The sequence below is a fragment of the Cannabis sativa genome, chromosome 8, assembly GCF_029168945.1.
Source record: "Cannabis sativa cultivar Pink pepper isolate KNU-18-1 chromosome 8, ASM2916894v1, whole genome shotgun sequence".
NCBI lineage: Eukaryota > Viridiplantae > Streptophyta > Magnoliopsida > Rosales > Cannabaceae > Cannabis > Cannabis sativa.
The window spans coordinates 48064137-48089112 of record NC_083608.1 but is presented as its reverse complement, the minus strand read 5'-3'; the positions used below and the strand labels follow the sequence as shown (position 1 = coordinate 48089112).

The window sequence follows — 24976 nt, the reverse complement described above, 5'->3', positions numbered from 1 at the left end:
GTTTGTTCTTACTCACACGTTTTTTAAGAGGTCACCTATCCTAAAATTATCTCAAGTCAAGCATGATTTAATCTAATAATTATTAAAATTTAATTTTGATCATCCAATCTAGTAATTAAATTAAATTAAATCGCGAATCGATTTAACTAAATTGAATTAAATTAGAAGTTGTCTATTCTTACTCAAAATACAAATAAATTCAAGGTTGTAACTTGAAATTTGCTCTTGGGTTGAGATAAGTTGGGCGTCAGTGTAGATGATGACACATTGGACATAAAGATATAAATGAGACTGGAAATTTGGGTCCACAGGAATCCTTAAAATATCTTATGGAGAATGTATATGTGGTAATTATTGGGTTGGGAGTTAGAGACAACGTAATTAAATTTTAAAATAAATAGAATTTATTCACAAATTATTATTATTATTATTAGTCACATGTCTCTCAAATTTTCTTATTTGGCAGTTTGTTTGTTAATGCTATTGCTTACTTACATCAACATAGTGTGCCAAGTCATATCATCATCAACAAAAAATATCAAGCATTTTGTTTGTGGCATAACTTGAAAGTAATAATAGGACATAAATTCTATTATTCAATAATAGAGCGTGGATGTGATATGTGATTATGATAGATATATTTTAGTAATTTTATATTTTTTTCACATAACAAAGAATCCCACGCTTAACTCTCTCTTCCCAATATTAAAAAGAAGTGTGAATGTTATATTATATATTAATTTTTGTAATTGTTTCATTATGAATTCTTTCTTATTTATATTTATAATGTAAATGTAACAAGAAGAATTAACTAACTAGTTATTGCTATTTGAATTTATTTTTCTTTTTTTAATAACAAAGTTATTTGAATTTATTGATATTTTAAATTAACAAAAAGTTTTTTTTGCACTATATTAAAATTATATTTATATAAAAAATATTTAAATTAAATTTATTTATATATAAAATAAGTTATTGTTACGAATGTACGTATAGTTATATTTTAATATTTAACTTTATGTAATTTTTTTAAAATTTCATAAATTACAAGAAACTACTTATTAATTTTTTTAATTTTTTTTTAACAAAATAATATTTAAAGTTTTAAAAATTTAAACAAAGTAAATATAAATTTTAAGAATATTAAAATTTAATATACCCCAATATTGAAAATACAATAAAAGAATAATATAATACAAATAATATATTCATATTTATATATATAAGCTAATTTAAAATTAATATAAATTTAATTAATTTAAAATAAATAATATTAATATTTATATATATTTAAATTAATATACAATAAATAATATTAATATTTTTACATATTTATACTTTAATAATATAGTTTAATTTAATCAAATATTTTTATATTCTTAAAATATTTTATTAAACTAACAAAAATCGTTTCATAACCATATCTTATATATAAATTTAATAAAATATTCTGTTAAACTAATGAAAATTATTAAATAACTATAATATTATATAAAAAAATACCTAATATATTATATGATTTTATTAGATTTTATATAATTTAAAGTAATAATTTTTTGTTGAATATTGTTAACCAATAATAATAAAGTAATACGTAAAATACTTTATAATTTTTAACTAATCATATCAAGCAGCCACCTGCACAGGTATTCAATAATAATAATCTCTCTATATATATAATTTAGGAGAAGATGATGATGATCACTTCCAATTAATAATAAAGTGGTAAAAATAAATAATTATAGATTATTATGGGGGTGGAATTTGAAGTGGTGTTCAATCTTGACACGGCGACCAGGACACTTTACAGGAATTTGATTGCCGATCTGCGTCGGCGATTGTCAGAGAGAATTACACACGGTCGTCCCACACTGCCGCCTCAAGCAGAGCCACCCACAAGATTCTTCGATTTGGTTCTTCGAACTTCTGATCACTCCGTCAGGTTCAGGTTTCGCATTGACAATCTCTACTTGATTGGGTACCAGATGGAAACTGGAGAATGGCTCGAGTTTCAAAACGATTCCAATCCCCTTACTCATTTCATTCCAAATTCCACCTTCCTTAATTTCAATGGCAGTTACAGAAGTTTAGCAAAGGCATCTAAAAGGAATACCAGAGAAACCAGGGTTGGCTTTTACAACATTGGAATTGCCACAAACCGACTCGCTACGAGTACGGTGGGTGAAGTACGGGCAGCTTGTCTGGTGGTCGTGATCATCATGATCTCCGAGTCCATCAGACTGCTGCCCGTACAGGACTACGTGTCCGATCAGAATTTCGAGAACCGTCCTCGAATTCCTCCTGTTGATTACATCAGAGGAGGAAATGCAGACCGAGAAGGAGTAGTTGAAGAATGGCTTTTGAGTCTTATTCGCAACTGGGGTTCCTTATCTGAAGCCGTGTTTCAAAGCGATAACAATCCCGAGACCCCGCTGCCCGTACTTCGGACTAACGAGATAAGAATTCCACCCAATAACAGTGAAATAAGGATGATTGCCCACATTATTGAAATAATGGGGATCTTGTTGAGGTTTTGTATTGATAAGCAAAGCGGCCCCGGCCCCCGAGATGGTGGCAAGTGCTTTGTAGAAGGAGTACCACTATTGGAAGTGTTCTCAGTGCGTATAGACAACATTGATGGAGAGGATCCAGGTGAGCTTTACGGCACAATCATAGCGGACGATGGGCTAAACACGCAGCACATCTACAACCGCACCAGAAGCAGACCCGAAACAGTTAGGCCTTACGGGAATGCTGCGCTTACCGGACCAGGTGAAGCCATTTTAGCCACTGGGAGTGTTAATATCAAGCTGCTTCTCACGGACAAGGACATTATTTCTCCGGATGATGAAATAGTTAATGGTGAAATCTCATGGGATTATTATACTAATACTAATAAGTATGACAAGCTCATATCTGAAAAAGTAGGTGGAAAATACGGTGGGGCAACTGTGAATTATGCTGTGTTGAGAAATGCAGTGGCTGCTAGAATCACAATTAATCTTGAAGAAAAACAAGCATCAGGTAAAGTGTTACTTCATGGGCGAGTTTCTGCTTTTTATGGTGGCCAAAATTGGGATATGTTAAGTAATGTTGCTGAGAGTTTGTTGTTTAGCAAATCAAAAGATGAGTACGTGTATGAGTTGCCTTGGCAGGACATTAAATTGATGAGATCTGTGGTAGCAGTGCCGATGGAAAACTCTCTCAATATTAAGGCAACATTGTATGATTATGACTCATCCTGTGAAGATTTGAGATGCCATGGGCGACCCCAAGATCTTGTCATTGCCGATGGCACCGTAAACTTCGCAGCTCAAACCTCGGGTACATCCTCCAACTACATCAATGGACAACAGGGGAATCGGGTCAAGGTCACAGTCTCTTGGTCATCTGGTATATTCGAATGATTAATTAATTAATCAATAATTGGAGTTCGATATCGTACTTGTTTGTAGTAATGCATTAATGCATAAATTAATTAATGGTTATAATATATGTATGGCTTTTATTATTAGAGCCAGCTAATTACTGTATAATATTTAATGTTTTTGTTGCTAAGGTATGTTTTGTTTGTTCCAATAATATTTAATCCTATATTATTAGAGCAATCTTACTTATTTTATTTTAATAAATATTATAAAAAAGCTAACTAATAATAGGATATCACTTTATAATAATAGTAAACACCTTAATGCCCGTAGCAACGCAAAATATAGAAAACAATAAACTCAAAATCTCTAAAAAAAAAAAAAAAAAAAATAGGATATATACTCCCGAGCTATTACCATATGCAATTCTTACCTCTAAAGTGTTTCCCTACGTTAAAAGTAAAATCATTTTGAAATAAAATAAAAATCAAAATAAGGGCAGTTTTGCTTCAGCAAAATAAAGTCATTTGAAATTTATATTTCATGTAGTTGTGATTTATTTATTTTGAAATAAAATAATACTATATACTATAGTTACTACTGCATTGTATAGTAACTGGTATTAATGCTGAAAATTAGCTTAACAATAAATTAAAATTACGATATACAATTCTTTATACCATATATAATCTAATTGAATAATAATTTTTGTTAGTTTACACAATCTCCTTTCTACATCAATGGTCATTCTCTTGTTCTACTTTTTTTTCTTTTTAAGTGAGTCAGTACATTTAATTATTATTCATGCCATATCACTTTATCATTTTTTTCAATCAACTTATAATAAATGAAATTACCTTTTTATCCCTAAGATATTTTTATCACTTACAATGTTCTCTCGATTCTCAGTTTTTGGGCTTGTGAGTGATTTCGTTCAGTTCAGATGTTGTTGAACCGGTTATCCAAAATAATTCTCATACGTGTCATTAATAAGTCGTAATTGATTTAATGGGCATGTCATTTCAAATTTTTGGGAAATTGCCTATACCCTTTCTTATTATCCTGATATTTTCATTTAAGTTTGTTATTTGTGTTTTCAGATAGAGAACACGTGGAATTCTAAGACGGTTTCAGTTCAATTGTTCCAGGTGGATCCATTATTAGGGAAGTCAAGTCTTTCGGATGCAATGCTAGACAAACGACTCATCTAGACGAGATACATCTTCATATAGTGTATCTCTGGATAGCGTTGAATAAATTTTTCAGATATTAATTGGCATCTAAATATCTAGTTCTGTATCATAGTAATTTATTGCCAAATTCCATAAAACCAAGACTTTATTTCTAGGATCACATCCAGAATTTTTATCTTCCAAATAATGAAATAAAGTAATTGACAATCATGCATTAATGTGTCTTTATTATCTGTAAAAGTAGGACACAGGTTGACAATTATCAAAGTGATGTAGCCTCCATGTCAGTAGAAGATCGGAACCTCACGGCTGGGCCTCACCAAATCGACCCAAATATCATTAGGGCTAACATATTGACTGGGTTTGAAACGGACCCGGCCAACCCGCGCGGACCTGACCTGGTCAACCCAAAAAATTAAAAAAAAAAATCCATTTTATTTGGGCGGGTCGAGTTCACCCCGTTACACTTTCAGGCAGGTTTGCGGGTTGGTTTTTTATGGTCACCGAGTTTCGGGTTAAACTCGAACCCACCCGCCAACCCGGTCACTTCTTATTTTTTTTTTATTTTTTATTTTTCTTACATATATAATATATTAAAAATTAAAAAATTCCTAAAATCTAATCATTTTATTTTTACTACATAAATAATATATTAAAAATAATAATGTATAATAAATTATATATAATTTGTAACTTTGTATTTTAAATTTAAAATTAATGCATTTTTTATTTTATTTTAATCTAACGAATATAGATTACAGTGTTATAAGTTTATAACTTATATGCTTATATAGAAAAAATCACGTAAATTTAATTTTTTTAAAAAAAAAAATTGATGAGTTGTCGGGTCAACTCGGTCAATCCGAACTCGCAGATCTGCAAACCCGAACCATTTCACGGGTCGGGTCCAAGTATAATTTTTTGAACCCAAAACCCACAAATGCGTAAATCCGGTCAACCCGCCCGATGTTCAATCCTAAATGTAATCATATTATTTGTAAATTCTAGGGTTCAAAATACTACAAAAACACTAATCCATAAATATTTTCTAGTTTTATCATAATAATATGGATTCGTGAACTAACACTCGTTAACGCCGCAACTTCGTAAAAATTTTATGTTATTATTCTTTCTATAATTGATTTCTTTAAGTTTTATTATATTCTATTAGTTTTCAAAAATCTCAATAAATATTTTTGTATTTTTATTAAGAGTTGAAGAAACAAGTGATAATAACAACAAAGTTATATACTGCAATCATGATAACCACCTGAACGACCATTGGCAAATCTAGTATTCGTGATGGGATGGTAAAGTAATTTTTAGTTGCTATTAAATTACACCAATAATAATAATAATAATAAAAGACAAATAAAGCATTTCCTTTTATACTTAAGAAAAAAAAAAAAAAACAAACATTTCCTTTTATGAGTACTAATTTGGAAAAGAAAGAAAGAAACAAAGCAGTAATGAAAATGGCGGTAATCCTGAAAATCAATAATAAGAAAAACCACTTTCTTCTTCTACTCTCTCTCTCTTTCTCTCGTAGCTCTAGCTCTACCTCCTCCTCCACCCCCGCCTGGTACGCCTGCAACTCCTCCCCTCCTACTCTCTCTCACTCTCACCATCCCAATCCCGATCCCATACTCCTCTCTCTCTCCCAAGCTATCAACAGCACCCAAACAAAGTCTCTTGACTCATCACTCAACTCTCTTCTCCCTTCTCTCACTGCTTCTCACTTTATCGACCTCATCACCTTCAACCCCTGCTCTCTCTCCCCACACTCTCTCCTCTCCTTCTTCAATTGGCTGTCTTCCCGCTCAACTTTTCGCCATACCCTCCATTCTTATGGCGCCATGGCTGGGTTCCTCTGCGCCAATCGTATGGTTCCAGAAGCTCAATCTCTGCTGCGCTTCGTTGTCTCTCGCAAGGGGAAGGATTCCGCTTCCTCCGTTTTCGCTGCTATTGTTGAGAGTAAAGGTATCTGTTTTCAACAGAGTGGTGTGTTTGATTCTTTGATTAAGTTTTATATCGATTGTGGGTTTGTGTCAGATGCAATTCAGTGCTTTAGATTGGTTATGAAGCATAAATTTCGTATCCCATTTCGTGGTTGTGAGTATTTGCTTGGTAAAGTGATGAGGTCAAATTCAGCTGAGTCTGCTTGGTTGTTTTACTCTGAGATTTTGGACTGTGGTTATCCTCCTAAGGTATGTAGTTTCAACATTTTATTGCATAAATTTTGTAGAGAATGTAAAATTATGAAAGCCCAGTTACTGTTTGATGAAATTACCAAACGGGGTTTGCACCCAACTGTTGTTAGCTTCAATACTTTGATCAATGGATACTGTAAATCAGGGAATTTAGAGGAGGGATTTAAGCTGAAGAGAGTTATGGAGGATAGTGGTGTATCTCCTGATGTTTTTACTTACAGTGTTTTGATTGGTGGGTTGTGTAAAGAGAGCAAGTTAGATGGTGCATGTGAGTTGTTTGAAGAAATGTCTAAGAGTGGTTTGGTTCCAAATAATGTAACTTTTACTACCTTGATTAATGGGCACTGCAGAAATGGAAGAATTGATTTGGCTATGGAGGTTTATAAGAAGATGCTGGGCAAAGGTGTCAAGCCTGATTTGATTATGTACAATGTGCTCATAAATGGTTTTTGCAAAGATGGAAATGTGGGTGAAGCTAGAAAGCTCTTACATGAGATGAAAATGAGAGGTTTGAAGCCTGATAAGATCACTTACACTACGATAATTGATGGGTGTTTCAAAGAGGGTGATCTAGAAACTGCCGTGGAGATTAGGAAGGAAATGGTAAAGGAAGGAATCGAGCTTGATAATGTAGCTTTCACCGCCCTTATTTCGGGATTATGCAGAGAGGGAAGAATCATAGATGCAGAAATTACACTGAGGGAGATGTTGAATGCTGGCATGAAACCTGATGATGCTACATATACCATGGTCATTGATGAGTTTTGTAAGTTGGGGGATGTGAAAATGGGATTCAAATTGCTGAAGGAAATGCAGAGAAATGGCCGTGTACCAGGAGTTGTAACGTATAATGTTCTTATGAATGGTTTGTGCAAGAAAGGTCAGATGAAAAATGCTCATATGCTCTTAGATGCTATGCTTAATTTGGAAGTGGTTCCTGATGACATAACATACAATATTCTTTTACAAGGGCATTGCAAGCTTCGAAATCCAGAGGATGTTGATAAACTACGAAGTCAGATGGGGCTTGTTTCAGATTATGCTTCATATACTTCACTTGTTGGTAAAATTAAATAATCATTTAAACTGTAACTTGGGACTCACTAACAAAATCGAAGGTGGTTCCCTTTTTGCTTTTTCTCTCTTTGTATGATCAAGTGATAAAAGCTGAAGTTCTTTTCATTGTGGAGAACTGTTAGTTTAAATTAGGTATGGGCTTGAGAACAAGAAAACAGAATGAACAATTAGCTGGTCTTGGCTACACCCCTATACTTTCCATTTGTGTAGCTCTAGACAGGTAGGTAGGTATCAATTAGCTATTTGGTCACTCCAAAATTATGGGTCTGACTAAATTCAAAAGCAATCTTCTTTTAAACTTTTCTTGTTTTTTTGGTACAGGTGCGTATTTCAAACTCTTTTGCTGGGATGAAATTTAGCTCCCAAAAATAGCATACCCAAATTATATGAAAGCCTATGGAGGCTACAATTACAGAATTTACACTTTCAGAAATTTTATTTGCATTAATATGTAAATAAATCTTATTTCTTATTCTGGACAAATTGTTTGAAATAAATATGTATTGATTATAGTTTACTCTAGCTTAATAATGTATCTTATGTGTGAAGATGAGCTTCTCACCGGAGTAAGCTATATGTTATTTTATATTCTACTAAGTTTTCATGTTTGAAATTTTGTGAGAGATAAGCTGTAAATTATGTTAGTCCGGTCTATATTTTTTGTTGTATTTTTTAAAATACGGGTTATGTCATCATAAAAAAAAAAATATGAGTTGTGTCATGTGAAACTCGTTTGCAACTTCCCACTTTCTCAGAAGTATTCATTCATTGCTCATTTGCTTCTTTCTAACCCAACATAAGTAAATAATTTATTAAATGAACTTGTGTTTGTCAAACTTTCCAAGCACAATGCTAAAACATGGAAGCTAGGACATTATGTTTGAAACTATAAAAATGGGAACTATTACAATGGACACTATCTTCGAATTTGGTTTATGAGGCATAACGCAAGAACCAATAAATAAATAAACCTTGCATAATTCAAAACCCTGAAATGATTATGAAAATTGGTCATAAATAATACACAATAAATAGAAGCAGCATACAGGGAGCTTTATTATTCAGATCTCAGAAGATTGTCCATAGTCGAAACTTTCCACCTCTGAACTGGAACCAGAGAAAGATCCACACACCCTAAGAAAGAATATAACAATATAAACTTGTACCCATATCAGAAAATTATATCTTCATCCTTCTCCGAAGACAATATGTCTTGAGCTGAATGAAGAGAAATTCCTCTCTTAAGCGACAAGTGCTCCGCAGCCTGCTCCTCGGCAAAGTTCTTGGCAGCTGCCATCTGTCTCTCAATTTCCCTTTTCTTGTAGCCCTGAATCTTCTTTAGCCTGAAGAAATCTTCCCTTTCCAGCTCATCCAACTCTCCCTTGATGTAAGTTATGGTATTCTCTATTCTCGGTTTCACAACATTCTCCAAGGCATTAACACGACGATTTGTTGTCTTGATTGCTTCGTCGAGAGTTAAAAATGATGTTTGAAGTGAGGCGAGCTCAACAAGAACCTCGATTGCTTTCACATAAGCAGCACGGCAGAGTTGGATCTGTTGTCCACCACGAGCCAATCCAGTGAGGTCATTCTTGGTTTCACCCTCAGTAAAATAATCAAACTTCGGAAGCTTCACACCAGCAATGTTCTCTTGCCTTGAACGAACTTTAAGAGTTGCAGTTTGAACATTCTCCAGGACAATGTGCTTGATGTTTTCACCAGCAACATATTTGGCCTCAGTTAGCGCAAATGATGAAGCTTTCATCACATCTCCCATTGATTCCTTCGTTGACACTATCTTTTTCAGAATCTGACGGAACTGCACAGTTAAAGCATCACTCTTTTTCTTGAGAAGAGCATGGCCTCTTGTTGCACCAACAAGACGTGCTTTCATAACTCCCAGCATAGTAACAGTGGGAACTACATTTAATCGCTGATTTTGCCCAGACATCTTTTAAAAAATCTACACCAAAACAGAAAAACCAATTAATAGCAGAAAAACAAATTCTAATAATGTAACTAAAGGAAATTTAAAGAGAAATTAAAGCTTCATAAGAAATAAAACATTACAACAGTACACAAAAAACATTAGATATTAACTCTTGAATACTAAAGAAGCAAAACTTCTAAAATAAATGACAGTTGAAAACGTAGGTAAGTGTTCTTAAACAAGCAAAACTCTTTCGGTACGTAGAAATCTACCGAAAATAGATAAAAGCAGCACAAATAATGTTCAACAGGACTTAAACAAGGAGTATGTGAACATGAAAAGCCATGGAAAGAAAACCAGCTTCTAACAGGCGGAATAACAATCCTATCCACGAAGGTTTGGAATTATACAGCATAATCTGCCTGAAATTGTTTAAAGTAATGCAAAGGACACCGGTGATGCCAAATTCCACATAAAGTATCATTCCGTTATCAGTGTAATTCAATACCTGATGCTACATATTTTAATTTAATAAGTAATATTGGAAATCGCTGACCACTAACAAGTTACCACCTCAAGTGGTGTTGGACACCAAAGGTATCACAATGTTCAACTGTTTAAATTGACATTTTGAAAGTGTTAAATAGCAAAATTTGATAAACAAACTGAAATTGATCATGTGAAGAAGTATACTATCCAAAAAAGATAAAAAAAAAAAAACTAATCAAAGGTTGTTCACTATTTATTTTCCTTTTTTGATAAAAAAAAAGTTGGTCATCAGTCGAATGGTGTTTTTGGTACCTAACAGATATATCTCTACTCTATCCTCTCCCTACAAGGACATATTCCTCAATGTCAATGCTCCATCGACCAATACTTACACACGCTATTTCAATTTAAATAAACTTTTCTTGTTTCACATAATGAATATCAAACAAATGAGCAGTAATATATGAATAAGTATCTGTTCTTCAAACATTATTATCAACAATCACTATTAAATTTAGGATATAAGTTCAATCAAGAATATCATATCAAGCTTAGTATTAGCATATGGGTGAGAGTGACAGAATAATCATACTCATAGATCAAAGCAAATAAGTATCAGGAAAGTGAAATCTTTAAGGTTTTTTAATAAAAGTTTCACAAAATTAAAATAAATAAAAAACGTGAATTTGCACAAAATTACAATCAGTGGGTCCTAATTAAGCTCCCACAATGGTAAAATCAGTACCGAATACACAATCAATCAAGCCATTACTCTCTCTCAATCCACCCAAAGACTACGACTTTAGGTACGATCTTATCCCTACTTCACAAAATACCCAGTTGTAAATTCCCTCAGATCTCACTACTCAGCTATACCCATTTTCAAACTCGTCAAGCATATGAACTGAAACACAAAAACACTTTCTAACCCCACAAAACAATCAAATCATATATTCGTGTGGGTCCTTAGTAAGATGTTACAGATCAAGATCAAATTCAAAGCAATCAAAAAAAAAAAAACATTGTGAGATTTATAAATTGTAATTGAAATCCAATTCAACTACCTAATGTTCTTCTCGCCCCCAAATAAAAAGAAAGAAAACACTGAATTCCATGTGAATTCGAAAAGAGTCGAAATCTCAAAAGTGAAATAGAAGCATTAGAAGAAGTTGGGAGATAAATACCTGAGAAAAGGTTGAGTTAATGGAGGAAATCGGATGAGAGTGATCGCAGAGACACTCTCTGTGTAAACAAATGAATCAAAATTTCGCAGAAAGTGAGGGGTTTGTCTGGTTTTGGGCTCTCTCTTTCTTCTCAAGTTTCTGTATAATAATTTAAATACGACACCACATTATATTTATATATTCACTCAATTTAGATTTAAAATTAAAATTAAATGATAATAATTGATATTCATTCTAATAATAATAATAATAATAATAATTTTTTTTTAATTATTTTGTTTAATTATCTAATCTTTTTTTACTAGATATTTTTTCTAATTCAATCTAATTTTTATTTAATACCGTTCTATTCAAATAACTCGATATTAAAATGTAAATTTGAGTTTATATATTATCTTCCAATTTTATTTATTTTATAATTAAAAAAATAAAAAATAAAAGGGTTACCAACCTAAATAAATTAGATTGGAAGATAATATTCAAACTCAATTTTTTTTGTTTTCTTCTAGAATTTTTTTTGGCTTTTGAAGTATTATTAGATTTTACATATTTTTGATAGAGTGAAATCATATTTGATTTTAATATCCTATTTAAATTTAAAATACAAAATTTTGTATGTATTATTTGTTGAATATTTTTTTTAATGAAAAGCAAACTTTATTAACAAATATTGTCTAAAATCAAATCAAAAACGATAAACTACTAAAGCATGAATAATTTTATTCGCAAACCGTTTAACAATGTAATATTTCGTATTGCATTTTACATGTAATATTTCAATCTAATTATTTACAATCCAATCCAAATAACTAGACTCCACTAACACTAACCTTAGCTAAGTTTTAATAAAATAAAACTAATTACAATTTTAAACCTAATTTTCATGTATATATATACAACATAAATTAAAAATGTAAGTCATAATAATTAAATTTGTATATATAGAATTTCTAAAAATTACATCGTATCCAACTTAATGTTTTCTTTATAATAACATTTTCTTATTATGGTACTGTAACAATCAATCAATCATGTTACAAAGAATGTCATAATAGTCTTTTGATTTCAAAATTTGGTATAACTTTCTTAATTTATATATAAGATAAATTAGAGAAGAAACATGCCTAAACAATTTTGCATTTAAATGGGGAACCACCATTAATATGACATTACATGATACAAGCAGTGAAGAAAGTTCCACTTATTTGAGGTATAAATACATTCCTCTCCAAACATACTACTGCTAATATAGGCATTTTTTTATCCATAAACCTGTAAATGTTTGTGTGTATACCAAAACCAAATAAGAATACTACTAATAATTGTAAACATTTATGTTTCTCCCTGCAAATTTTCATGAAATTTATTTTTCTTCCCTTTTTGATGTTTTAATTTAAACGGACCACGGTAACGGATTAAATTTTAGAACCAGCTAGTCGTCGCTTAGAAGCATTCGAAACAGAGACCTGTCCAAGATTATCTGCCTTTTCCTCGGTTGCCAACCGTTCTTTTAGTGGCATATAGTGCCTCAACCAAACCCCAGTGTATACCTGAAACGGAGCATAGAGATTACCATTCAGCAGTAGAAAATATCAGAAACATGTAAGCAAGAATTGCTTGTAATGATTCGAATGAGAATTGTCATTTAATGATCCAAGCAGTGAAAGGTGTAAAGGAGTACCTCTTGTGGTCTCATTATCTTTGTATCAGGATCATCCAGGGACTCCTTCCAGTGAGCCAGGTACCCAGCCATTCGAGGGATTGCAAACAACACTGGGAAGAATTCGGTTGGAAATCCCATTGCCCTGATTCATGGAAATTCAGTAATTTGTTCACCCAGTTGTATGCTTCTTCTAGAAGAGAAGTTCATAAAATTTTACTCGAGTGATAAATGTGTTATTTGTAGTTACCTATATATTAAACCAGAGTAGAAATCCACATTTGGATATAGCCTTCTCTTGACAAAATACTCATCTGACAGTGCAGCCTTCTCCAGAGAAACAGCCACCTGCAAATGGCATGATATAGATGCATGAGAACTACTCACTAAGAGTGATTGACTATCTAAGGTGAATATAAGAGTGGGGTATTGTGGAACTACCTCGATGAGGGGATCACGACCAACAATTGAAAATACTTCCTCTGCCAGTTTTTTAATAACCTTCGCTCTGGGATCATAGTTTTTGTACACACGATGCCCAAAACCTGACATCTTTCGCTTCCTGAAAATGAAGAATTGTCAGAATAGAGATGAAAAGAATTCGAACATATTTTCATTTCATAAGATTTAAATTAAATAAAAAAAAAAAGGTTTATCAATCAGGAAAACAAACAACTGAATAAGTGCAACATACCTGTTCTTCACACCCTCGATGAACTCTGGTATGTTCTCAACAGATCCAATCTCATTTAACATCTTAAGCACAGCCTATCAAAAATCAGACAAACAAACAAAAAAATTATTGTACCTTTAGAGGCAAACTAAATCTAATATACCATGGTAATGTGAGAAAGCACAAGCCTTATTCTGTTATGCACAATAGACTACTAATTTATCGAGGCTATGCGTACCTCATTTGCGCCACCATGAAGGGGGCCATACAGTGCTCCAACAGCACCAGAAAGAGCAGTGTAAACATCAACACCACTGTGAATACAAGGCAAATGAAGATATTTATCGAATAAGAAAATTATAATCATTATATTTATTTCATTGGTGCGAAGTTGCTTACCTTGATGCAAGATGCCGGGCAGCCGCTGTGGAGCAGTTCATTTCATGCTCTGCATGCAGTATAAAGAGAATGTCTAGAACTCTAGCTAGTCGTGGATTGGGTTTATAAGACCTATTGCCTCTGCAAAATTTTGTAAAAGAAAATCAAGGTAAATCAGACCCCAGATTTCATCTTTCCCAAAATGGATAAATTTCACAATGATGAACTGATATTTATACATATATATATTATCCCTCATAAATTTTCTGGAACAGATTTACTTAAGACCATATATATCAAACAAGTATGCCATTTTAGAAAGAAACACCTGTGTCCAATAAAAAAAATCCTACAAAGACAAAGAAAATCGTTTCTATAAACATACAATGAATCTAGCATGTATAAGAAATTCTCCGAGTAAGAGAGAGTGCTAGAAGGTAGAACTGGAGGTCTTCCTGCCAGCCTCAAATAAGCAGCTGCTGCAATTGTTGGTGCCTGAAAATAAAGATGCAACTTGTATTTTATTGATGATTCCAAAAATATATTTGCTGAGCATAGAGAAACTAGCTGCAAATGCTAGAAACTGATAAAACCACTTTGACAAGGCTCAGAGCTAAAAGAAAGAAAAGAATTAAAAAGATAACCTTTCCAATAATACGTGCTATTTGTTTGTCTCTGACTTGTTTCGACTGATAAAGATCTTGGCCCTACATCCACATAGCATATATGATTATGATGACAGAAAAAATCAATTTTCTATACAAAAAAGCTGAGAGAATTATTCAATGTACCATGTATTGGAAATGTTACAAGACACTTGTATTGCACAAGATCTAATAGAAAATTATATTATCCAACTTACTTTAAGAGCAGGGTTGGCATCAGGGTGAAAAACCGAAAGAGCACTCATTGCACTGACAACCACACCCATAGGATGTGCATCATGAGGCATTGCATGTATGATATCCTACATATAAATAAATAAAGAACAGAGAATAAAATCAGACTATAAAGTATAGTCTTGCTGAAACAAAATTAATGAATGAAACCTTGCAGCCAACATTAACTTTTGGATATGAAACTGTTTCCATGCTTCCATGCCATGATAATAATAAGCATCAAATACTGTAGTAGAAAGATTTTTAGTACAAAGAAGAAGAAGAAAAAGAATCACACCAATACTCCTTGTGGTAGGGCTGAATGCTGAGAAATAGCAAATTCCCAATTTGCTAACTGACTTTGAGAAGGCAAATTCCCATACACTGAAAAGAGAAAACATATTAATTAACAATTATGACCGACTTATAGCCTTATGCCTAACATATGTTGTATCTAAATGTATCGATAGCTAATAATGCAAGAAAAATATAATTTTTCAGTAATACCATTAAAGTGTGACTAAAAGAACAGAAGAGATCTAATTAACTCATAAGGAAATAGCTTATTCATATACCAGATCTATCCTACAGAGTCACAGTCCATGCAAAAATTTCAAGCGTACCACATCAGATGGATATAAACCAACTAAATGTCATTCTGCTAATGCTTACAAGTTGTATAATGTAATGCTAGTAAAGGAGTGCCAAGAGTATATAGGCGCTAAATATTAACGGAACAAGTAGGCCAAGGAAGTAGTTTGTAAGATTTGAAAGACAAGATTGCACTGTCTCCAATTATGCGGAGGAAAGAATTTTATTAATTCAATTGACAAGATTACATCATCCCAGCATTGGATGATATCTCGGCTTGATGAGTTAACTAATTAAAGTGACTAACTTAGCTTTAAAAAAAGTTCAGGAATCAATAATCAAATAAATAAGGCTATCTGGATAAATTTTTATTGTATTAAGGTTCACCCACACTGCCACACACACCAGGAAATAAGAAAAGGGGGCTCATCATAGGTTTTAAAGCTCACAGTAAACATAAAGAGAAGAAAGAGCACCAAATCTTTTCCTTAATTCAATGTAAGCTACAGCTTCTAATTTTTTCTTCCTATTTTCCATAAAGATTTCAACCATTTGTGGGCAATACTCATTCAACTTACACTCTTAGTCCCCAAAAATTCAATGAAAATGAATTTGCTTGAGTGTTTCACATTTTTTATTGCAGCAATACATGTTTAAAATGGTCACTATACCACATCCAATATGTTTGTAAATTGTGATAAATACTACTACATTTTTGTCAAAACTCTATGTATATTCTTAGTCATGCAAATGCAACTTAGTTTTTTCTCTATGGCAACAAACTATCGTGGTTTTCTTTGACATTCTTCTTAAGTAATTTCATAATTTTAGAAACTACAAATACTTACTTAAGCAATAGGCCACTTCCAAATAGGTACTGCTCTCAGCCAATTCCTCAATTGGGTAGCCCCTGTATCTAAGGATCCCTTCATCACCATCAATATAACATATCGATGATCGAACAGGGGCTGTGTTTAGATATCCAGGGTCATATAATTTCAGCCCCTTGTCATTTCCTCCTGTCGTTATCTGAAAAACTCACAAAGCTCAAGTTAATTTTCTACAAATTCCAAAGATCCGAAACAATAAAAGTCCTTTTAATACAAAACAAAATTGAGATTAAGAAAAATGAAAATTCAACAAACCCAAATCAAAGCAAAACCGTATATGATCATCAAAACATACTCCGTAGAGGACATGACATACCTTCTTGAGATCAGTAGCTTTGATGGTCCCTTCTTCAGAGACCTGGACCTGGTACTTCTTACCGGTTCTCTCGTCAACGATGGACAAGGAACCCTTGAGGTTCCCAGGCGGTTGAATTGGGGTCCGAGAGGAGACGCAGTGTGGCTCGAGAGATGAGGAGAGGTCATTGGGTTCGAAGGAAACAGCAGCTAGATGAGCTGAGAGTACGGCTAAGCGGCTCCGAGCGGTGACCGGCGACTCGGTTGTGACTCTTGACATTTTTTGGTTCTCTGTGTTTTTTGGTTCACAAATGAAATCAAATTAAGAGAAGGAAAGCTTTTTAAGCATGTTCCACATTCCAATATATATACACACGTTGAAAGAAGGAACTCAAAATAATGGGATAAGCCACTTTTTTCTTTTTTTTCTTAACTTCTTTTTTGTTTTGTTTTTTACTAAAAAAAACAATGGGATAAACTATTTTAACCACTTGCTTTCCTATTTAGGTTAAGAGCGTTCTTATTAGGCCCCAGTAGTGTCTAGCACCTTCTCGACATGTCGTGTTGTAATTGGCTGGTGATACTTCTTAAAAGTTATTATATTAAATTAAGTGGGACCTGATACTTAGTTGAACCAATAGCGATGTTGACACATAGAAAAGTATTAGGTACTACTGGTGCCCTTTAGCATTTCTCCTAAGTTAAATAGCATTGATATCCAGTATTTTTTTTAGAGGTGTCACTTTAATATTGGTTAGTAATATTCCCTAACACTATGTTTGGTAGGGAGGAGAGATGGGTGGAGGAAGAGAGTTAGAAGGGATTGGTAGAATCTATTGTTTGGTAGAAGGAGAAAAGGAGGGAGAAGAGAGTTGGAGGAAGAACTTTTCCCTCCAAATCCCGAAAATGTAATCCTTCCACTTTTGGACTGATTTAAGAAAAAGATAAAATGAATAGAGGAGTTATATTGACATCCCATAAAATGATAAGTACATCTCATTATTATAAAAATAAAAAAAAAAACTTAAATAATTTTTAAAAGTTACTCTTAATATTTTTTTAATTTTTTTCTCACATTATTTTATGTTAATTTCAACACTTATTTTGATTTTATTTTCATATATTTTTTTTAGATCATGTATATTTTTTTTTTATTTTTTTAAGAAAATTTCATATAATTTTTAATTTTATTTTTTTTTGTCATAATATTTAAAATATAAATTATTTTTGTTTGATAGGTATATATTTTAAAAATATGAATTGGAAGAAAAAAGTTTTGAAAACTTAGTACAATTAAAGATATAAATTTTATATATACTTAAAATGGAGTGTCTTTACAAATTTTGGAGATGTAAGTAAAATTTTCCAATGAATATACCAAATATCAAACGATACAAAGGAGAGATATTATCCTTTGCATCTTTCCTAAATTCTCCCTCCATCATACTCTCCATCCATCCTTCTTCTCTTCTTTCCCACCAAATATAGCCTAAAAACTATTACATTAAATTATATGGTAACTAATATTTAATTGCATCAATAACAATATGATATTTAAGATAGTGATAGGCACTAATTGTACTTTTCATATTTCTCCAAGTTAAATTATGAATTATTTTTTTTATCTCCATTTTATTATTTTTAATTAGATAATTTTGTTAAAAAAAATCCAAATATACTATAAGAAAAAATGTTATCAAGTATTATTAACACTATTTTATAAATATATAGGTGTGTATCAAATATAAAAGAGCTAATACTATTTTGGATTATGTATTTTGCAAAAATTACCGATTGGATTATCTATTTTGTTAAATGACAAAGTAGATTATGTAAAATGATATAAATAGGACTTTGAGCTCGGTTTTTAATAATTTTTTATTTTAATATAACTAATTTGAAAAAAATTATTGACACGAACAAATGCAGAAAATGTAACTATTTTTGTTATAATCCATCTACATCAAGTTATTATTAAGTTTTATTTTAATAAAAAAAAATCAATTTAAGGTATTATTTAGTACTATTTCAAAAAATACACGGTCTAATTTGTCATTTAATAAAATAAATGGTCCACTTAATAATTTTTGCATAATATAAAGTTTAAAATAGTATTTACTCAATATAATCTTAGTAATTAGCTACCAAGCTTTTAACCTAATTTTGGTAATTGGGTAATTTAGAATAATTTAAAAACTATATTTTTTGTATTATAATTAATCAAAATTTACAAGATCCTATTATAAAGACTATCGAAAGTATATAAAGTGTACATCAACACATCTAATTTTATATAAAATTTCCCAACTATATATATTACACATATTTTATATGTCTAATTTTATATTATTGAGTTAAATGGGGTGATAGAGTATATTTGAATTAAACTTTATTAATAAGATTAGTTACTACTACTATATCCAAAATGTGGAGGGATTGTTGGTGTTGGATTGGAGCGATGAAACGTGACGTGTCTGTCTTTCTCTTTAATCAAAAATAAATAAATACAAAAAATGGAAGGAAAGAACGGGACCCGCCAAAATGCGGCGATTTCCTCATCTCTCTCTCGGGAAGCTCAATCCTAATTACTATTATTATTATTATTATTATCCATTTTCCACCTCACAAGATAACGATGACGTCATTTCAAAATTTCAACAAGCTTTTTCTATTCTGACTCTCTAGTAATTATTTCTCAAAAAAGGAAAAACTCTCCACAATAAAATAAAATAACCAGAATAAATAAATAAATAACTACATAACAATTTTCTTCGTTACCAATACAAACATTAATTGCATATCTTTCTTTCTTTATTCATGGCTGTACACTGCATTTGTCTATCATAGTATAGTAGTTCTTAATTAACAATGACATACATTGTGATTTTTAAGGAGAAAAAGAAAAGGCAATAATACCATGAATATTGAAAAAAAAATAAATATTAAAAATACTATTTTATCATTTTTAATACAATTATCTATATATTTTTTAAAAGGTTAAAACGACATTTGATATGACTTTTTTGTTTTTTTTTGCTTTTCTGAATTACTGCATTTTTGTACAAATAGAAAATTGTGTATTTGGAAAGAGACTTGTTTAACAAAAGATATCATCAATCCCTCTATAACTCTCTTCCCTCCCTCCTTCTCTCCCCTCTACCAAACATGGTGTAAAAGTAGGACAATGATGTATTCATTTTTTTAAGGAATGATATGTATTAAAATTTAATACATTCAATGTATAGAGAAAAAATAAAATAAATAAAGAAATTGCCAATTTATTGTAAGCTTTATTCTATTTCATATGACCAAAGTTCATTTGTATATTTTATTGAGAGGCCGTTTTGGTACCATAAAGGATGTAATTTACACTAATGTCATCAGATAGAGACCATTTTCCAGTCAATGGGTTGAAAACAAAACCAGCCATCTCTTTGACCTGAAAAAAAAAAATTATATCAACCAATCAACATAGCTTTTAGAGTGTTGGACACTACCAGTAGAGTAATTTTCTATAATAATTATTAAATTAAAATATATGGTACGCGAAAGATAGTGAATTGGTATGACACCTCATGTTGTTTTTTTGGGCACTAAAAACATAATTCTCAAATTTAATAGGTTGTAAATGCTAAACATGTGTTGGCTTACCGAAACTGATGAACGCTGTAGAAGCAGGGTCAATTCTTCAGGAGTTACAAAGCTTGACCATTGGTGTGTACCTATGGGAAGCTGTGAAAGAAAACTGGTATTATTAACTACATGGGTCTTTTTTCTCTCTTTCAAAATAGCCTCGAGGTGAGGCAAGGATTATAATTTAATTCCATGTCTCCAAAAGTAAAGAAATTTTCACTTTTTAGCATGGCAAACCAAAGTTTCCTGGAACATTGCGAAGAGAAAAAACATGTATAATGATGTACAAGGAAATAAGTTCTAATGAAGCTCATCTTGCATGGGAAATGAGATTCTCGATAGCTAAGAAACAATATATAATGAGCTGCAGTAGAACACGAGTAATAATACCCAATGAAGAAGATACTCTGCTGCAACGATGGTTGTAGCATATGCCCTCATAGTTCGGTTAATAGTTGACATCACCATAGCTCCATCTGGAACAGTTAATGCTGCTAGAGACTTGGTGAATTCAGCAGGGTTTGCTACGTGCTCAATTACCTAAAGTAAAATGTGCACACCATAGAACAAATTGGATGTGAGCTTAAGACCGCGCGAAGAAACTAAAAAAATGGTATAAAACCCAAAATTCTAGAATCCCAGTTAGCCATTTCACAAGCAGACTGAGATTTTGGTGAACATTAGGGACAGAAGATTTGGTATGAGACACACCTCTAATGAAATCACAGCATCAAAACTTTTCTGTTCTTCAACCATCTTTTCTGTCCACAATATTAGTAACATAACATAAGCTTCTAAATTGAAAAAAAAAAAAACAAGCACAACCCGTATACAACGAGAAGACAAAATTTACAGCCAGTTGATTACTAGCTCAATGAAATACGTCACTGAAATGGCACCACAAAAAGTAAATAAATAACAAAAACATCATTACCATGAAAATGTTGTACATGTCTGAAAGAATTAGCCATCAATTAAAATTTACAAAAACATTTAGCAATGAAAAATAACATGTTAGCATAGTGATGCATCAAAGCCTCTTCCCTTGTAGACATAGTTTAGACGGATTAAAAAACAAAGTTCATAACATACCGGCTGTTGTGCAGCAATAATTGATTGTTGAAGTCACCGGATCCAAACCCTGTTTTCATTAAGTAATGTCTTATTAAAATACTAATCCTGCAAAGTATAGAAAACATTGTAATTAACTGGAAAGATAACTGAAAGCCTCTTTTCCCACTGTACGCTGTCTTCTTCAACTCCACAACAATAGATCCTTGAAGGAATAAGACAAAGGTTTAAAACAAAACTTGTCATGTACTTACACCATGAAGGCGTGCAATTTTGATATTCTTATCCCCAGCATCAACTCCAGTTACAGAAGCTCCCATTCGAGCTAGAGGCTGAGATATGAAAGAAATTAACAAATTAGAACTGGCAATATTTCAAGCACTAAAGAAAAATACCCATTCCAATTTAGCACTGTTTGTACATAAAATCAAGGATTGGAATGATTGCATGATGAGCACATTTGCCACAAAAAAAAAAAAAGGCAAAAAGTAAACTAAAAGACAATCTAATTAACAATAATGTATTGTATGAAATATAAACGAAAAGAACAGTACCTCAGAAAGAATTCCACCACCACAACCAATATCAGCAAATTTCAGTCCTTCAAAAGGCCTAGCAGAGTTTGAATCCCTCCTGAAACAAGAATGTTTGCATAAATTATAAAATTAATATTAAGCTCACGATCGTAATGGTAAAGCTATTGAAAGTAATGTACCTGAAATGTCGACAAAGAGTGGAGCGGATGAAGGCGAGTCTAGTAGGATTGATCGCATGCAATGGTTTGAACGGGCCTTCAGAATCCCACCTAATTACACCATAATAAATTCATAAATCAGATAAACACAAGACTTCATATATTTTAACCCTAAACAGATTATCAGTTATAAGGAATGGGTAAGAAATTTTAAAGTGATGAGTGAGAAGATAAGCTAATCAGACCAGGTTTCAGCAATGGAAGCGAACTTGGCGAGTTCAGACTGATCCACCGACGAACTAGTCGAAGAATTGGCGCCGGACTGAGAAAGTCGAGGCAGTGGAGTAGAAGGTTGGGGTAAAGACGGGACATCGGAGTAGAGTCTAGCTCCGGCACTGCGAATGAGGATTAGCGGTGCTTCTCCGCAGCTCAGGTACCGACGAGCAAGGGTGTGGTGGCCATTCGTGGCTGTGGACAGAGATCGGAGTTTGATCAGGAGGTTGGAAGCCATGGCCGTCGTTTGAACAAGAAAATGAGAAAGAATAGCCCATCTACAAAAATGGTCAAAGTTTGACCCCATAATAGATTTGGGCTTAAATTCTGATCAAGGCCTAATCATCAGGCCCAATAAAGTAAAACAAGTTGGGAAACTTACAAAAATACTGGATTTTTGGTTAACTTTTACAAAAATACTGTCACACGGAATTTTTTTCAAAAATACTGTGTTTTTATAAAACACCAGTAAAACACAAAGCAGTATAACTCAAAACAACAGTAGAACACTAGTAAAACACCAGTAGAACACCAGTGAAACTTAACACAGTATACTGCAGAATGAAACTTATAAAAAAATACAGTAAAAAAATAAAAAATACCGCCTGGCAGTATTTTTATAAAAAAATAGTAAAAATTAGTATACGATGTAAATTTCCCAACAAGTTTAGTTTTAAAAGGTAAAAATAACAAAAACAAAAAAGGATCAATAAGAAACTAATCATAAAATAATTATTAGTAAGAATATATAGGATCTGCATTTTTTATTATCTTTTTAATCAGTACACCATAGGGTTCTTTCAATATACTCTATTTATTTTGGTCTCCAAACAAATTTTTTAGTTCTATTTTTTTTTATAATTATCCAAATTATACTTATTTAAGACTGTTTGTAAATTTTTAATTTTTTTTAAATAATTTAAAATATTAAAAATAAAATTTAAATATTTTATTGTATGCGCTATTATTTTTTCTTATATTCCTGGTAAATAATTAATTGAACTTAATTTCAGTATTGTATACTAATCAAAAAATTTAAAAATTTACAAGTAATTTTATATAATTATAATATAAGGGATCATAAAAAAAAAAACTGAATAAAAATCTTTTTTATATGCTAAAATAAATAAAAAATCTACTAAAACACGAATATAGTATACTACACAAATTTTCAATAGTATCATAAACCTATGAGTTATTGAAATGAACTCTGTAAAACACAAGTATGTATTGTTTGTTTGTAGTTTGCTCAATTATATTGGAAGAAAAAATAATGAAAATACAATATAAGAACTGACCGTCTGGTCTAAGCTGCATTATTGTCTGAGTGTGATTCCGGTGGTTGTGTGGTGGTTTGCCGTAGTAGAGAGAGACCGGGGGGATAGGTTCGAGAGAGACGATTTAGGAGAGAGTTACGGATTATTTTGAATTTTTTTAAGGGTCTGTTTGGAAACTTAAGAGAAAATTGAAATTTGGTATAATTGAAAGTAATTATAAAATTTTGTATATTTATTTGATCTGTAATTATTCAAAATTTTCCATAAGTACAAAAATTATTATTTTCATGTATAATTACTATGTCATTAGAAATTCATAAATAATTACTATTTAAAGTGATGTAATTACAGTGTAATAATTATACCATTACTTCTAAATACACTCTAAAAGTATTACCAACTGCCTGTCAAATCGGGGCTCCGACCCATCCGGAAAGGCATCATTTTGCCATACCTAAATTAAGGTGATAAATAATAATATTAAGATTTGAGTAAGGGTAAAATTATTTTTTTTCTTACTGATTGTTGACACTTCGTTAAGTTACATCTCTACTGAAATTTATTAATGAGTTCAATTCAAAGATTCTTTTTTCAACTGTGGTTTTCAACCTGAGACAGAGAGACCATGTTATGTCTTGTCTTTTAGTTTTAACCACAACAACAATTTCAAATTTATTACAAACATGTTTAATTGTAAACCACGTTAATGTCTTAAGAACAAGTTAAACCCATCCCAAATAGTGTTTAGAAACTTGTATTTACTACTGAATCCCCATGTGATCTCTGAATTTCTTATTATTATATTATTTTTATCATAACCCAGAACCTGTATAAAATGTAGCCCAAATTTGTACTAAGAAACACTTTTTTAAAATTTTGTTCACTACCCATTTTCATAGATGTGTTTTTAGCTCTGCCCAAGTACTTTTGCATGGAGAAAAACCAATATGGACACAGTAATTTCCCTATACTAAATGACACATATTTCAGAGAACCAAACATGAAAAAATGATAAATGTAGGCTGGTGTGACTTGTGACAATAGATAAACCATTAATTTCTCTATTTCTTTATTAGGCTATAAGTTGAGACACCTTAGCTTTAGCTACATATAAATATATATATGTTTATATATTTATATTATAATAGAAAAACCCTTTGGTGGTCCTTTTTGGATTTTACTTGTTTGTTGTGTTACTTGAAACAGGAACTAA

At 31.8% G+C, this 24976-nt stretch overlaps 6 protein-coding genes across 9 annotated transcripts in view; 3 read left to right on the top strand and 3 right to left on the bottom strand.

The window, feature by feature from the left end:
• LOC115701146 (glutamyl-tRNA(Gln) amidotransferase subunit A, chloroplastic/mitochondrial) overlaps nt 1-24976 on the top strand; it is a 62781-nt gene that overhangs the window by 23865 nt on the left and 13940 nt on the right. The gene's annotated exons all lie outside the window — the stretch shown is intronic.
• Nucleotides 1752-3407, top strand: LOC115700348 (uncharacterized). The gene has a single exon (XM_030627916.2). It carries the CDS (start codon nt 1752-1754, stop codon nt 3405-3407), a length of 1656 nt encoding a protein of 551 aa, XP_030483776.2.
• Nucleotides 5881-8376, top strand: LOC115701171 (putative pentatricopeptide repeat-containing protein At1g09680). Of its 3 annotated transcripts, none has more exons than XM_030628883.2 (2): nt 5881-8068; nt 8170-8376. In XM_030628883.2, exon 1 carries the CDS (start codon nt 5989-5991, stop codon nt 7846-7848), a length of 1860 nt encoding a protein of 619 aa, XP_030484743.2. In that variant the 5' UTR covers nt 5881-5988; the 3' UTR covers nt 7849-8068; nt 8170-8376. The 3 variants fall into 3 exon arrangements, with proteins under 3 accessions (XP_030484743.2, XP_030484744.2, XP_030484745.2); XM_030628884.2 differs by having other exon boundaries at nt 5893-8072; XM_030628885.2 differs by having other exon boundaries at nt 5987-6541; nt 6614-8376.
• Nucleotides 8632-11622, bottom strand: LOC115699436 (V-type proton ATPase subunit D). 2 transcript variants are annotated; one of them, XM_030626846.2, is made up of 2 exons: nt 11452-11622; nt 8632-9811 (listed from the first exon to the last, which is right to left on the bottom strand). In XM_030626846.2, exon 2 carries the CDS (start codon nt 9797-9799, stop codon nt 9020-9022), a length of 780 nt encoding a protein of 259 aa, XP_030482706.1. In that variant the 5' UTR covers nt 9800-9811; nt 11452-11622; the 3' UTR covers nt 8632-9019. The 2 variants fall into 2 exon arrangements, with proteins under 2 accessions (XP_030482706.1, XP_030482707.1); XM_030626847.2 differs by having other exon boundaries at nt 11332-11606.
• On the bottom strand, nt 12573-17285 carry LOC115699414 (citrate synthase, glyoxysomal). The gene is made up of 13 exons (XM_030626806.2): nt 16838-17285; nt 16480-16660; nt 15339-15424; nt 15025-15129; nt 14807-14869; nt 14548-14657; nt 14184-14303; nt 14023-14098; nt 13806-13879; nt 13553-13673; nt 13362-13459; nt 13133-13256; nt 12573-13001 (listed from the first exon to the last, which is right to left on the bottom strand). Exons 1-13 carry the CDS (start codon nt 17093-17095, stop codon nt 12867-12869), a joined length of 1551 nt encoding a protein of 516 aa, XP_030482666.2. The 5' UTR covers nt 17096-17285; the 3' UTR covers nt 12573-12866.
• LOC115698611 (ubiquinone biosynthesis O-methyltransferase, mitochondrial) lies at nt 19993-23964 on the bottom strand. Its single transcript, XM_061102163.1, has 10 exons — nt 23785-23964; nt 22459-22824; nt 22235-22324; nt 22074-22152; nt 21774-21851; nt 21541-21589; nt 21160-21209; nt 20839-20988; nt 20467-20547; nt 19993-20254 (listed from the first exon to the last, which is right to left on the bottom strand). The coding sequence occupies exons 2-10, from the start codon at nt 22791-22793 to the stop codon at nt 20144-20146; spliced, it is 1023 nt and encodes a 340-aa protein (XP_060958146.1). The 5' UTR covers nt 22794-22824; nt 23785-23964; the 3' UTR covers nt 19993-20143.

What these genes read in the sequence shown, in the direction of transcription:
- LOC115700348 (XM_030627916.2), top strand. Translation starts at nt 1,752, where the DNA reads ATGGGGGTGGAATTTGAAGTGGTGTTCAATCTTGACACGGCGACCAGG.
- LOC115701171 (XM_030628883.2), top strand. Translation starts at nt 5,989, where the DNA reads ATGAGTACTAATTTGGAAAAGAAAGAAAGAAACAAAGCAGTAATGAAA.
- LOC115699436 (XM_030626846.2), bottom strand. Translation starts at nt 9,799, where the DNA reads ATGTCTGGGCAAAATCAGCGATTAAATGTAGTTCCCACTGTTACTATG.
- LOC115699414 (XM_030626806.2), bottom strand. Translation starts at nt 17,095, where the DNA reads ATGTCAAGAGTCACAACCGAGTCGCCGGTCACCGCTCGGAGCCGCTTA. An exon ending in TTCATGGTGGCGCAAATGAG is followed by an intron (nt 13,880 to 14,022) that starts GTACGCATAGCC and finishes GATTTTTGATAG; the next exon opens with GCTGTGCTTAAGATGTTAAA. An exon ending in AGATAATGAGACCACAAGAG is followed by an intron (nt 13,002 to 13,132) that starts GTACTCCTTTAC and finishes GCTCCGTTTCAG; the next exon opens with GTATACACTGGGGTTTGGTT.
- LOC115698611 (XM_061102163.1), bottom strand. Translation starts at nt 22,793, where the DNA reads ATGGGGTCAAACTTTGACCATTTTTGTAGATGGGCTATTCTTTCTCAT. An exon ending in ACTCTTTGTCGACATTTCAG is followed by an intron (nt 22,153 to 22,234) that starts GTACATTACTTT and finishes TTCTTGTTTCAG; the next exon opens with GAGGGATTCAAACTCTGCTA. An exon ending in ATGCTGTGATTTCATTAGAG is followed by an intron (nt 20,989 to 21,159) that starts GTGTGTCTCATA and finishes ATTTTACTTTAG; the next exon opens with GTAATTGAGCACGTAGCAAA.